This window comes from Eschscholzia californica, unplaced genomic scaffold (assembly GCF_041429995.1).
Source record: "Eschscholzia californica isolate CP2 unplaced genomic scaffold, dmEscCali1.0.p SCAF_3, whole genome shotgun sequence".
In the NCBI taxonomy this organism is placed as follows: domain Eukaryota; kingdom Viridiplantae; phylum Streptophyta; class Magnoliopsida; order Ranunculales; family Papaveraceae; genus Eschscholzia; species Eschscholzia californica.
Window position 1 is genome coordinate 51,439,537 of NW_028238420.1, and position 15,058 is coordinate 51,454,594.

Below are 15,058 nucleotides of genomic sequence, written 5' to 3' on the forward strand. Positions count from 1 at the left end.
TTGTTATATTTCAGATCATTTTTATTGCATTTCCTCCTACAAGTATGTAAATTGTTCTTGACATGGGAAATGAGGTCACCACCAAAGAAAGAATTCTGAAAACCAAATATTTAGGATCATTTACAAATAATTAAGTTGCCTGTGACAACTTCACTAAACATTTTGCCAGTAGATAAAAGAGTATACAGAGAACATTACTTATGTACAGAGACAATGTTTAGGTATCGATATAGACCTCATGACTTACTCACTTTCGTAGTCTTCATCATCACCGAAACTAAACACAGAGGCATCTGCTGCGATCGCCTTTATGTCACTCACACCATCTGAGACCAGTTTGTTGGGCACTTCGAAGCCTGAGCCACTAGAACGATCTTCATTATTTGTAAGTACTGTTTCTGGTGGGGCAACAATGGATTCATTGCCTCTTAGAGATACGTGTTGCGTTGCACGTGTTATTTCTCCCATTTTATCCGTATTTTTGTTAGTTTTGGGTTGATCTGCGGTGGAAGTGGTAGTTTCTACTTGGTTAGAAACACCTCCTTCTAGTCTGTGTTTCGAAGACCCACTTCCTTCTGCTTCGCTGTCTGAGAATATATCGTCCTTATCGGATCCTCCGGAGCTTTTACTAGGATTTGGTGTAATTGAAGCCCCATCACCTGTTTTTTCAGGATTATGAGCTGATGTTTCATCTGTTTTGGGGTTATCGGTCGGTGGATCTGTTGGAGTAGTAGGTTCTTCATAGTCTACCACCACAACCTCGACTAGGAATCCTGGGGAAGGCAGTTTCCTCTGCAAAATGAAATAGATACAAGTATATAACATACATAAGAGGCTGAATTATTATTGACTCAGAACACCAAAATAATGGATACTACGCGAGAAACTAGATTGATTGTTTTACTTGTTAATTCGATAGAGGTTGAGCTGCTTACCTTGTCAAATCCATCGAGATCAGAGGTGTTTAAGATTTTTCTGTTTTCTATCATCGTTGTGTTCAACCAACTACAGATGAAACGGTAAACTCATTTTCAGATTAACCAGGAACTTAGGAAAGAGAATACATCAAACCCGAAAATGGAAGACTAAAGAGATGATGATTCAAACCAGTAAAAATCTCCCTGTCGATCATGAAAATGGATTTTGAAGTCTCCAGCCAACTGTGTCAGACCAGGCTCGCCTGGTAAAGCGAAAACCATGATCCCTTTCTTTGGTGCACTAAACCAGAAATCTTCTGGCTGAAAAATAGAAAAAACCCAAAAAGACCATTGTTGATACCTTGATTTCTATACACACACACACACACACACACACAGACACACATATATATATATATATATATATATATTCCAAAACAAGATGTTAGAACTAGAAAGTAAAGAAACCAAATGTCAGTTAGAAGGCCTACCGTTTGGTCTTTGGTTCTTGGATGCTTCTTTGTAGAGAACAGAACTCCTGTTGAAAGAAAAAACTGAAGTCATACTTCAATAGTTTTAACTATGCAACAAAAGAAAGATAGAATGGACTAGAGCGTGGTAAAACCCTGAATATTGCATTATCCATTATAGGTTTTTATCCAGTAATGTTTTCGACTAGATTCTGATGGAGCTGTGTCGTCACTTTTTCAGATATATGGTGGAAATATGGGGAGAAAGTAAAACAACCGCTTGATATGTGGACACAACTCGATTGGCTATCTACTCAGTAAAAGCTTCTAAATGTGAAATCAGAAGACTAGAGTTACACCCGTTCCCCGGGAGGCAGGGATATACTTTTGGTTTATAGTTAAACATTGTTGATAATCTGGGAAAGGGAGAGGCAAAGGTATGACTATCTGGAGTCACTTACAATATTTACATTTAAAGGCATTATTTAGAATAACTAAATGCACACGAGATCGCAGCTCTGTTCATTTCAGTCATGCACATCAATGTGAAATGCGTTGTTCAAGAAACCAGGGCTCCAAGTAAACTATGATATTGAAGATAACTTTGAGAAAACAGAACGCTAAAATAATGATGTATGGTGGTTCAAGTAACATTTATTAAAATAAAGACCATGAAGCAACCTTACCATTATGATCAGAGACTGTAATTGATGGCCTTATCCAGTAAGGGCACCTGTGGAGTCGAAACCCCCTAAGCATGCACCTACATAAGAATTAAAAAGAAGTGTTAACGAAGTTGCTGGAACTTAAAGTTAGAAAAAAAGCATCATAGACTTACCTGCGGCCAGGCTGATTTTCTCCGTTGAAGTATGTTAATGTTCTTTCGAAATATTTGACATACCTCTAAATTAAAAGAAAAGAAAGAAAGAAAACCAGATAAATCATCAGATAGATATATCATGGAAATACATCTTTGCAAAATATGATTGTTGCTTGTTAAAAACACTAACAATCTGACTTGGAAGAACCAGCCCCTTCCCATCCAAACATCTTTTCTGGTTGTAGTAGTCAATTGATTCCTCGGCTGTTGGGAAGAACTGCACGACAAATGATAACAAGGTAAATCAGAACACCCTTATTGTAAGAGAAAATCACGAGAATATGAAAACGATGTTGACAAATTACTAAAACAAATCGCTGAAGTACTTAGCAAGATACTCACTTTGAGGAAAAGAAGAAGGCTAGATATCATCAGGCCTGTCCTAGCCATGCCAGCTTTACAGTGAACAACAACCACATTCTCGATGTCCGCTTTTAACCATGAGTATGCACTTTGACAAAATGATATGATGAGTTGAATTGGAGGGCAGTTATGGTCATCAAATGGGAAACAAGCAACCTGAAGATGAGTAAGTCGCATAATACATTAAAGAAGTAAAAGAAATGAAGTACTTCCAAATCTATCAGTCCAATGCAATATAAGGAACTTCCAAATCTATCATTCGGATGCAAATGCAATATAAGAAAAACAAATAGAAGACAGTTGAATGATAAAGTTGATGCGTTCCTCTCGACCAAATAAGCCAAACATTACCAATTTTTGATACTCAGCACCATGTAAACACAAAAAACATAAAAATAAGTTACCTTTCCCTCAAACAATGATGCATCATACAGCCTCTCTGAACAAAGGTTGTATACCTTGTATTTTCCCTGTCGACAGATCAGATTTAGCACCCACAAGAAAAAGATTGAAGAGTAAAAATAGTTTCTATAGGCCATTCTACCTTACATATTCCACAATTAACTACAACAAGGGAAAATCCTAATGTGACCAGTTTGAGAGCCTTATAGGAGTAACCCTGTAGTCCACAGAAAGACAATTCTACGGAGAAGAAACGAGATATTACTTGGGCTAAAACTGAAAAGAAGCAAAAGCTTCAAAAAAACTGCTAGAGACGAGAAGGTGATGCAAATATGAGAGAGTAGCCTTCGACATCCAATATAACTACATAGTCCATGTTGCGAAGAATCCTCGAATGAAAAATGGAGAAATTGGCACAATCATCCCTTAAGCTTAAATAGTTATACTCATCTTTCATCTCTATATCACATTAAAACTTGAACAGCGATAAATCCTCTCTACAAATCAAGAACAATTAATCTCGTCTTATCCAAAGTTAAACAAGATATTGGACATAAAAAATCTTCTGACACGTGGGATAGAAAATTGTTCGTATACATGGTCACTCTCTAGGTCAATGTTATGAAATTCACACTTCATATTGTGTCAGCGCAGAGTATCACTTATCCTATGTAAGTTGGATCACTTGCATAGGATAAGATAAAATAGCAGTTGACTATCACATTCAACCACTACTAGGTGGATACCAAGAGCTCTGGTGTTGACACCATATGAGCAGTTCAGCCATGAATATAGTAACCGCATTATCAATTATAGCTCATTCCCCCAAAATAAATAGTAAATGGTTCTTCACCTTGTGATGAGTTTCAAAAAACTTAATTACTTCCTCCATGTGATTTCTGTACAAGCCCTGCACAACATTTCTCAAATAATATAAAAGTGGTTATACTAAAAATTCGTCAGGCAAAGGGAAGGCTTGTAAGAGAGCAGCAACTCTTAACAAAGCTACTCATATAATTCACCTCAACATATCCAAAAAACCCAGAGCTCATATCACCAGCAGGAAACCCCATGGCAATAATATTCTCGGTGATATACGTCATATCCAAATCAAATTCACCTTCCTGGAGAAGGATAAGTACTGGTTATAAAGAAACGGTACAATTAGAAAGAAAATTATAATAGAAGCAAAGAATCCATAATTGCTAGAACAGTACATGAACAAAATATGAAACCTAGAATCAAGTCCCCTGAACCTTACGAGGGCTTCACTATATGAGAAAATTTAGCCATATCACTTCAACCTGATTCTTTTTATTTTTACATCACAAAAAGTTTCAAAATAAATTCAACATCACAAAAAGTTTCAAAATAAATTCAACATCACAAATATCAAGTACAACTAAAGGTAAGATACATACGTTACACGAGTCAAGTCGTTATTTAGAATCACATGTTTCATATAACGAGTAGAAATCAGTTTCTCCTAAGGCGAATAATACATTAATGAAATGATGAAATGAGAAAGCTTAGTCTCTAAATTTGCTATACAAAATTTCCGCAGAAGTAAAGAAAAGGTTCGCATCAACTACGTGATGATAATACGGGTACATGTCGATGGACCGCGCTGATGGGAGGTGATGTAACACCTGTCCCAATATCAGCCATGTTGTCCTTCATTAAGGCACCACCCAGGCCCACTGGCCTAGACCCACAGGGTACAAGGTTTTTCTTGGCATGGGCCTTCCCTGCACCATCCCACACTTCCGCACCTGACCCCTAAATGATGCGGAGCTAAGTGCCTCACACATGAAATTTTGTTTCTCATCAGGAGGTTTCCAACAAAATGAGTTGGATAAAAGACGAAACAAGAGCGTAAATAACATATTTTTTCCGTCCCAGTTTATGTTTAAGATTTACTTACAATTTGTACTTTTGGATCAAACACTGTTCCATGATACATGAAAGGTGTAACCTATTATTATATACCATGCAAGTAAACACAAGATATAAATAAAGTCTTACATCTAACAATGTCCAACTACGCAATGAAATGTTGACATGTATCAGATATGTTACATGTATGTCGATGCCGACACGGGTCGAGAAGAAAAAGTTCCAAAAGTGTAGTGTGCGCTTGATACAATGCTACAAAGCAGTTGATGGCAAAGTAGTACTGATTATTGATAATGGTAAACTACCTGATATCTTCGCTTGTTTTGGGAGACCATGTGTCGGGCCTTGACTTGCACAGCCTTCACTGCACTCTTAGACGAATCAACTATCCCTTTCGTGAACGATCCAAGAACACCCGGCAGTGGAGTCGTGGAAGTACCTTCACCAGATTCATCTGGAATAGATGCTCTTGGAGACAACCCAAATCCCTCAGTAAAACGTGCAAACCTAGACTTGCCAGAATTTCCTGGAGGTGAGTCGTCTTGAGCTACACTGGAAGGTTGTGGAATTTTAAGATTTCTCGCCCAAGAGGATATACCAGATGGAGATAATATGGATGGTGAATCTCGTACTGCACTTCCTTGACCAAAAGCAGGAGGAGCACCAGGAACTCTAAATGAAGGAGGAGATGACGAATATGTAGACTCTGAATTCATTTCCACACTACACCCAAATGTCTCAACAACAGTCACAATAGACTTATATCTGCAGAAATAAATTATACAAAAATATATTGAACCATTTCTAAAAAATTGGGGCTCTCAAAAAACACATCCATTAATATTACTACAGTAGATAACTCCAAAAATTCTTCAAAAAAAAAATAAAACCTAAATATGTAGTTACAGGTACCCGCTTTTCTATTGTTAATTTTCATTAATCATAACAAAACCCACCAAGTTTTAAAGCCATATAGAACTGAAATTCCTTCCTATGCAACTAAACTAACTATTTTCACCATTGGGATCAACATAAGAAACTCCATATTACAAAATTCTGAAGTTTGCATCTTTCCAAACTAAATTACATAACCATACTGATGTAAAATCTGTAGTTCCAGCATAAACAGACTAAAAACGAATTACACTTTTGAGGTTTTTGCATGTCAGATCATAAACTCTAAATCCCTAAATTCAGTAATCTCACTCAGTCAATAATGAATCATTCTCAATTTTTTTCTGGATTGTTTCACAAAGTATTATACTACTGCTAATAAAGAAGAAATGAAAGGGGGAAACGTATCAAATCATAAGCAAATAGAAGAAAGGAAGCAAGTTAAATCCAAAGGATAAACCTAATCAATTGAACAAATAGAAAACAGGTACTCAATGAATTAAGAATTAGTTCTGTTCATGCACCGTTAGGTCTGCAACAAGTTTGCAATTCTTACCTGAATTTGAGATTTGAGAAGTCGCAAAGATAATCTAGGGTTTCACAAATCGAGCTGTGGAGAAAAATGATTTTGTGTGATCACTTGTATTTTTGTGTGTTTTCTGGGGGAAGGAGTATGTATATGTGATGATGCTTTCAACAAAAAAAAATGTATATGTGATGATGGTATCATTTACTCGGTCTGATCTGTCAACGCCTGTGAAAATTTTAACTTCTAATTTTATTTTTTTATTTTAAGAATTCGAAATCACGTCGGGTCACGCGAGTACCTGTCATCCAAAATCAGTACGTAATTTCATTCGAAATCACGTACTGATTTTCGGAATCACTTACTGATTTCGGAATCACGTACTGATTTCGGATGACAGGTAAACGCATGACACCAAAATGTGTGAAAATGAGAACCAGTGTGATGCACTTCTTGGGTAAGCTCAGGTCAACGGCGTGATCATAGATCCCACAGTATACGTGCACTCGGAGAATGCTCAAAAACACTTTACTCGTAAAATCAAGACGTAATAAACCACAACGACGTTAGCCAAGAGGGATCTACCGCGCCCGTAAGGCGCGGTGGGAACCTAGTTCGACTACGAAAAGCATCTCTAGTTGTCACGTCATCTCAAATGCAAAATTCAAAAAAAATGTCAATTATATTTTTTCACAAGAATTTCTATGAGGTTAGATGTCCGCTTTCTTAGATCATGTGATCATATTCCTTATGGAAGCATACCAGGCGTTCGTGTTCTTAGGCTTCTCACCAGAGTTTCTATGAGGTTAGATGTCCACTTTCTTAGGTCATGTGATTGTATTCCATATGGAAGCACACCGAACGTTCGTGTCCTTAGGCCACTTGTCTTCCTTTTTCAGATTCTATCTTAGTAGTTGTACTGGTCTTTTTTTATCAATGTTTCCAAGATTTCTCATCTCCTTCTAGTTGGAGGGTGCACTCGTTATATTCTGGCTTAATTCTCTTGTAGTTCTCATGCAAGGGGAGGTGTTGATCTTCATCCCTTTTCCTTTTTCGAGGTTGTTCCTTCTCGCCTTGTTTATCTCACCCATCTTGCGGAACTTGTGTTAGGTTGCCACGACGCTTTGGATCCTGCTGAATTAAGCCAGCCAGATACGTGGTTTCTTCTCTAGTTATCTCTTTGAGCACTTTATCTCGTCATAACTGTCTTTTTAAGGCTACTCCAGAGAGTTCCACGTCTTATAGTGGAATTTAGACCATCTCGTCATATAAATCTTTGTCAAAAGCTTTTCAAAAATCCATCTTTGTTTTGAACAATGTTAAACAGGTCTTCAGAGCTTTTCACTGGTATCTTGTTGTTCTGGAAAGGCAGTACAAAAGGCAAAAGCGATCATCGAACGATTTTGTTAAGCCACGAGAGTGTGGCGTACAATGACATGGATGCGCCATTTAAGAGAGTGGATAAAACTCAGCACATAACCGACCCATCAGTAGTGGCCAACCTCATTAGGCTGATGTAGTTTTGTAGAAAGATGTCTAAGTCTCCCGAGCCATCGTAAGGTTTCAAGGCAGGACACTTGAAAATCATCGACCCTCTCGAGCCTGAGTATTGTTAAGCTAAGAGGGCGTGGGACCATGGCATCAACATTTTCTTTTCGACGACTTTCTTGGTCAGTTAGGGCAATTGATTTATGACCAGTTCACTCAAGAAAGATTCGTCTTTTCTGTACTTGGTTTCAGAGGAGGTCGAGGCGCTTAAGAGACTTTCAGGTCGACCTCCCAATTTCGAGCTTAGGTGACAGAGCTCATTCAGATTCATCTCCCTGATGACTTAGACACGGGTTGAACCGTTTGATTATTGGTTTTATTGTCAGTTGATTCTCAATATTTGGATCATTCAGACACTTAAATAATTTTAAAGTTTTTAGAATGTTGCATTAGAAATGTCTTTTGAATTGAGAATTCCAATTCATGGAAGGGCAGAAAGAAGGTCGTTGAGAAAGAGATTCTTAAGGGGGAAGCGAGTCAAGACCTTATTTCATGTAAACTTTGAAATTTTAGTCACGCGAGCGTAAATTTAAGAACCTAGAAAATCCTACCAAAGCACATGAAAATCTAATTTCTCAGAGATATTGTTTCTATTTTCCATAGGAAAAATTGCCAATCAAACACAACACGCTTAGAGACACTGTTTCTATTTTCCGTGAGAAATTGCCAATCAAACACCACGCGCGTACACAAGTTTTTCAAGCAAAACTACCCCATCTACAAAATCACCCGTAGAACTCCAAGCAAAAATTGTGCATACCTTATTTTTCTAGAGAACGAAACTACTCCAAAAAGAAGGGTTAGGTAGAGAGGAATCAGTAATGGAATCGGGAGTTGCTGGAAGCGGTGGTGGTAGCGATGGAAATCTTTCATCTGGTTTGCCTTCTACCGTTGTATCTGAATGGGGTAATGGTGTTTCACGGCGATACCAATATTTACTTGATAAATCAACACCACATGTTCTAAGACGTTGGATCGGATTCTCTGTGATTGCAATCATCTACATAATTCGTGTTTACTTCATCGAAGGATTCTATATTGTCTCTTATGGTCTTGGTATTTACATCCTTAATCTTCTTATTGCCTTTCTATCACCTCAAGTTGATCCTGAGATTCAAGATATCACCAATGATGATGATGATGGACCTACCCTTCCTACTAGGGGTTCTGATGAGTTTCATCCCTTTGTTCGTCGTCTTCCTGAATTCAAATTCTGGTACTACTTCTTTTCCTTCTTATCCAGATATATATTCCTCACTTTTGTTTTCCCGAAATTCATTAATTTTCTAGTTTTTCATTTTTAAATATCAACCCATTACTTGATTTGGTTATGAATGAAATTCTATTAATTTTTCGTGATGTTGTTCGAAATTGGTTTCTAATTATATGGTTCTAACCAACCAGTTTAAAGTAGTTTGGTTTTCAAAAGATTATCATGAAAGTGACTAGAAATTTGGCCTCTGGGGGGTAACTTTGTTTCTGTTCTTTATATACTTTTTAGGATCATTAGATTAATCTGGGTTTTGGAAAAGGTCTTACAGGATGATTGGTGATTTGGTTCTTTGGGGGGTAACTTTGTAATGCCCCAAGCCTTAGCCGTTATCGATATTGTCCCTGCTTTGACCACCTCACACAGGTAGGGGTTTTGTTCTTGGTGAAGGCATCACGAGCATACCCAAAAGGCCTCGGTACTTACTAAGCTTGAGCGTACACCTATAACCCAGTCTTTGGACACTCTTGCGAGCGATGTGGGACTATTACAACGGGTAATGACTAATGAGATCTCTGGGTCTCTTATATTTTCAAAAACAACCCTAGAAGGATTGTGGTCCGAATATTATAGTTATTGAAACTTCAGAGAGTATCCTATCTTCCACAACTTAGAAACTACAAATATTTCTCTAGCATAATTTTTTTGTAGTTCATGAAGTTACATGACTTCCATGTGCTGGGTCTGTTGTTGAAAACCAGTGGGGAGTGGGAACAGTGTATAAAACCATCGACGTTAGAAATTATCAAGAATTCTTGAAGGATTAGTTGAACTAGTTTTGATATGATGCGCTTGAGGTTTTCGAAGGCGGAGGGACAGTTGATGAAATTGTGGCTAAAGCCTATGGTTGTAGGATTATTAACCGAAAAAATTCCTTCGAGCGTCCACATTTTATTTTTCTTCATGTGTACAAATAGGTTATGGTTGCAAGATTCCCTTTTTTCAAAATGCTTTTTGGTACATTAGTACAAGTACACGCAAAATTGCAAATAACTTTCAATAGTTGTATTACATTTAACCAAATATACCCAATCGCCTGTATGCTGAAAAGCAATAATACCCAGTAATAGATATGAAGGAAGAAGTAGGTCTTTTTTTTGTGACCAACTCGAACCCCTAGGGAGCTCCTCATCAGCGGAGGAGTTTAAATGAAAAGACCCACTTCGTCCTTCACTGGTGGTGTCAATTGCCTTCAAATAGGAAGACCCACTCTGAGTCCTAAGTGATAGGAAGACCCACTGTGAGTCCTAAGTGCCCGTAAGACTTCTGTTGTGAATTGGTGGTTTCAATTGTAATTCTTGAAAACTAGATAGTTATTCCTTTCCAATCAATCTAACTAATCATAGCTACTTCAGCCATCGTTTATGTTGTGATTCTAACTACTAAGCATGAGAAGGGATGCAATTATATATTTTCTAACTTGCAAGTGCCAGTGGTCGTGTGTTACTCTGGAGTATCGGCTAATGCACTGATATTTGATATTGTGATTGTTTGTTTGGACTTTGGGGCATTAATGCACTGATGTGCCTTATCTGTTACATAGTAGGAGTTTTAAACGTTTCGGTTAAAATCTGGATAATAGGTAAGTTTAACTCAGTATAAGCGTTACCCTTCATCTTGCAGCAAAGTACAAGATTCTATTATTGGATAATCTCAGTTACAAATAGTAGCAAGATAGCATCACTTGATATCTAGAAATGTCAGATCTTTGTGACTTTGTACTGTGACCAATATGAATTATATAACTGTTAACAGATCTATCATTTATATCATCTTATGCCTGTTGGTCTCACTACGAAAAGAAAAACAAAAGAGCCAATAAGATTAAATTGATATGTCTAATGGTTTAGATTGCTTTCTTTCATCCTTTGTCGTTAATTCTTAAGAACGTAAAGGAGATAATTTCAATTTAGTTTGTGCCATCCTAATTTTCTTAAGCTGTTTAGAATTAATTGTTGAGCTTCTTATTTGTTCCTCATCCATAAACCTCCTTTTCTTATCTATTTAATTTCGTGCAACTGTTAATATTCCTGTGTATAGAGAGATGAGTAAATTGCCTTTTGTCTTCTTTTCTGTGATAGGTATTCCATCACTCAAGCATTCTGCATTGCTTTCATGATGACATTCTTCAGCGTGTTTGACGTACCCGTCTTTTGGCCAATACTTCTCTTCTACTGGGTAGTTCTCTTTTTCCTCACAATGAAGAGACAGATACTGCACATGATCAAATACAAATATGTTCCATTTTCACTAGGAAAACAGGTACAGTTCTCTAATACCCTAACTTTGTCAATTTCAATTTTCATCCCCATAATACAGTCGCATTATTATTACTGCTAGTTAATCCTTGTTGCATTTGATTTATCTCTTTTCAGCGATATGGCAAAAGAGTAGTCAGTGATGATATCCCTTCCTAGAGTTGAAACTTCAGGTAGAACTGTGTAGCTCTATGTACTCGTGCTCGAGTTACTTGTATTTGTTTCTTTGTCTTCATTTTCTCTCATCATATAAATGAAACTTTCGACTGATAGTAAAGAAGTATGTATTTTCTTTATCTCATATAAGAAATATTGTATTTATGCACATGTAACTATATAATTAAATAGTTATGTAAATAGAAAGAAAGATATCCTTAGCTGACTTCCGACTCACAAGGCTTGCTCGGGTCATTAGGGCTCAGTCTGGCTGGTCTAGGAAGCCCTCATGCTTTGAACACTGTCCGCAAGAACACAATATGTGTGTTTAGCATATCCCAATTATCAATACACACATATACTTGATTGTTTAATCTATCTGCAGCATGCAGGAGATTTGAAAGACTAGATAGATGCAAAAGTTTTGACTGACTGACCGTTTTTCAGATTTCTGTCTGGACTGCTATGGAGGGCTTGACTAAAATGCGGTGCAAGGGGAGACAGATGGTTTTATTTCTTTTCATATTAATTCCTTGTTTTCATTTCTTTTTTATTGCTCCCCTATTCCATGTGACATAGAATAATAGGAAAGTATAGTACTTCAGGAGTCCTGGCAGTTTCAAGATTGAATTATTTCAGAAGCATAACAATGGTATACACTAGCCATGATAAACAAAAAAATTATAGTTTTGATATGTGAAATTACTAATTTTTGAACCAGTCTTCTTGTCGTTTTCCTTTCTGATGCCATTTTCATTAGTTTTTCTCTTTCCCGTCGCCTTGTGACCTAAACTAATAGAGAAGCTTACAGGAATTTTCTCGCTATCGAGACCTATTGAACCATAGGTACAACAGAAATACATTAACTTTACAGATTTTTAATGGAACTTTTTAAGTTTGATCCAACTTAACTTTACTTGACTAGATATGGGTAAAAACAATTTTATCGATATCACAATTTTCCTATGTTATCTTATGGTCCTTGGTGGTTGGTTGACGTGTTTCGATACCTAAAACTTTTATTTCATTGGTGGTCTCAATGCTACTGTGGTCCAAGCAGCAGTGTGTTGATTCTATTCAGAGATCACACAGTTATGGTGGAAATGACATGAATAATAAGAAGGATGTGGATTTGTAAAAGCTTTTTAGGGCTCAGAATAAGTATCTTTTGTACTTTAATGGATAACCTAAATAAATCAATTTGGTTTAACTAGTCCTATGGTCACCGAATATCTGATTTTTCCACTTTAGAGGGAGTAACAAACGATTTTACCACTTTTTTGGTGGTAAGTTTTTTTTCATTTTTCACACTTTTTTTTCAAAAGAGAAATTGACTTTATCACATCTTTTGCCCAATCAAAGATTATAAAAGCCATTTTCGTAGGAAATTCAAATTTCTCATCCTATTTTCTATAAAACATACCCTAAAGTAGGGGTGGGAATCGGTCCGGACGGGCGGGAAACGGACACTAACTCAACCGGTCTGGGCGGAACGGACACGAGTCCTAAGTGTCCACTCGGACATCCGGACAAAACAGGCGGACATTTCGGATTTTTCTCCAACAAAGTGCCCGTCCGTGACCGTTTTGATAGTCGGGCAAATCGGGTATCGGTCGGGCGGACACCGGTCACTAATGAACAAATAAAGAAACTTTTATTCGAAATAAAAAATGTTTAGTCGCTAAATACAACTTTCTAAAACTCTCACTTTACAATTCTAAAAAGTAAATGAATTCAAAATCGCAAGATAAGCATTGAGATTTATGGATTATGATCGTTTTCTATGCTTCTTCTCATGGATTACGATCGGTTTATTGTGGATTCTCGGGTTATTGATGAGATACTGAGATTTTGGAGGAGATAGAGACTAGAGAAGTAGAACGACGAAGACAAGATTAAGAAAAGTGATTTCTAGAGTTATTTATATTTACTCTTGAAATCTAATGGTTGTAGCTAACTCTACAAATCTAAAGGTTTAAAATCAATCATATAGGCGGGCGGGTATAACGGGTAGGATAAAGGGACGGGTGTGGACGGGTTCGGTCGGGCGGACGATATAAGCGGGCGGACTCGGTCGGACCACCGGGTAAAGACCTATGCCCGCGTCCGTCCGCTTAAGATCTTTCGGTCGGGCGGGTACGGATCGATTCGGGCATCGGACGGTCACGGACCCTTCGGACTCGGACGGTCGTGGGTGGGTTCCGGGTTTCCGGGCCAAAATCCCACCCCTACCCTAAAGTAAACTTCTTCACCTTTCAATCAAACAAGATAACTCCAAAATTGAAACATGAAAAAAAAAAAAAAACAATAAAAACTTGAGATCTTTTTTCAAACCTCATATTCATGAAGAAGCATATTATGAATTTGTGTTTCAAGAAAAATTAGGGCACCTTCTTCTAGATGAAGTTCCAAGAGAGCATGATAAAAAAAATTTCAAGAACTCATTTGAATCAAGCATCGATGAATCTGATTCTCCAGGAAGACCTTCAAAACCCATAGTTTTTGCTCATCAAACTAAAGCTTTCTATTCGATCATGAACATGTTCTTGAGAAAAGGATGACTAAATTCGACCTTTTTGCCAATGGGTTTTACTACTTCTTGGAGTGGAAATCCGTTTGTTACCCCTATGATGTCGCTTGAGAGTATATTACGTGTTAGAAGCCTCATCTCTCTCTATTTATCTTACTTTCTCTCTTTAAAATTAAAGAAAGAAAGAAGTACATTTCATTCGATTTCACTCAGCCGGGGATTTTAGAAGTAGAAATTTATTCTCGATGTCAAATTATTCGTACAACACCTGATCAATCAGCTTGGGAAGTGCTTCCTTCTATTATTCAAGAAGTGCCTGAAGATTCGAAGAAGATGTAGAATATTGAAAGAAAAAAAGCATTAAAAATTTCTAGGAAGAGAAAGTGAATAATAAGAGTATTTAGGGACGAAAAAAAAAGTACAGAATGCCCCAATTGCTAATTATCAGTATTATTTCAACCCTTATGTATTTTTATTACCCATAATATTTTGGCATATTTGAGCGCCAACCGATGTTTGGGGTGAACCAAAATTAACCATATTTCAACTCTCTTTCGGATTGTAACAACAATTTTAAGGTGCTTCTAGTCGCAACCTAGAAAGTTTGGGGGTGGTTCAATAAGCACTGGATCAAATGGTTGTAAGTGGGCGGCCATTTCATGAACTCGGGTTAATAATGACCTAGTTCTCTATAAGCTCCGGGTTTTAAAGTGGGAGAGGTTTACTCTCGTTTGCTTTTTTCTATCTTCCAAAACAAAAGGAATCAACTATTTGATTCCCAACCATAAAAGCAGTTTAGAAGAACCAAGCATCACTAATTCTTGCTTTTGATTGAGTTTTAATTTCATCAAATTTAGCATCTAAACGAGCATTAGCAAAATCCTTCTTAGAAACTGAAGGTAAACTAACTTGATTAAGAAAAGCTGTGAACTTCGGATTTTCAAGACT

General features: G+C 37.2%; 2 protein-coding genes across 6 annotated transcripts in view; one reads left to right on the top strand and one right to left on the bottom strand.

Annotated features, from left to right (window-relative positions):
* Window positions 1–6: 6 nt before the first annotated feature.
* LOC147551580 (phosphatidylinositol 3,4,5-trisphosphate 3-phosphatase and protein-tyrosine-phosphatase PTEN2A-like) lies at window positions 7–6,493 on the bottom strand. Of its 2 annotated transcripts, XM_086665119.1 has the most exons (14): window positions 6,459–6,493; window positions 6,379–6,420; window positions 5,234–5,693; window positions 4,055–4,156; window positions 3,886–3,942; window positions 3,035–3,100; window positions 2,610–2,786; window positions 2,398–2,484; window positions 2,226–2,290; window positions 2,074–2,150; window positions 1,409–1,455; window positions 1,108–1,238; window positions 936–1,005; window positions 7–792 (listed from the first exon to the last, which is right to left on the bottom strand). In XM_086665119.1, exons 3-14 carry the CDS (start codon window positions 5,642–5,644, stop codon window positions 244–246), a joined length of 1,839 nt encoding a protein of 612 aa, XP_086521245.1. In that variant the 5' UTR covers window positions 5,645–5,693; window positions 6,379–6,420; window positions 6,459–6,493; the 3' UTR covers window positions 7–243. The 2 variants fall into 2 exon arrangements, with proteins under 2 accessions (XP_086521245.1, XP_086521246.1); XM_086665120.1 differs by lacking the exon at window positions 6,459–6,493 and having other exon boundaries at window positions 5,234–5,651.
* Window positions 6,494–8,412: 1,919 nt separating this feature from the next.
* Window positions 8,413–15,058, top strand: part of LOC147551581 (protein RER1A-like) — a 34,263-nt gene continuing 27,617 nt past the window's right edge. The window contains exons 1-4 of one of the 4 annotated variants that reach the window (XM_086665124.1): window positions 8,413–9,112; window positions 11,248–11,428; window positions 11,542–11,597; window positions 12,028–12,300. In XM_086665124.1, the coding sequence (XP_086521250.1) occupies window positions 8,718–9,112; window positions 11,248–11,428; window positions 11,542–11,583 (618 nt within the window). In that variant the 5' untranslated portion in view covers window positions 8,413–8,717 and the 3' untranslated portion in view covers window positions 11,584–11,597; window positions 12,028–12,300. Of the gene's footprint in view, window positions 9,113–11,247; window positions 11,429–11,541; window positions 11,598–11,965; window positions 12,301–15,058 lie in introns of those variants that run through there. The other 3 variants (XM_086665125.1, XM_086665123.1, XM_086665127.1) reach the window with 3 other exon arrangements.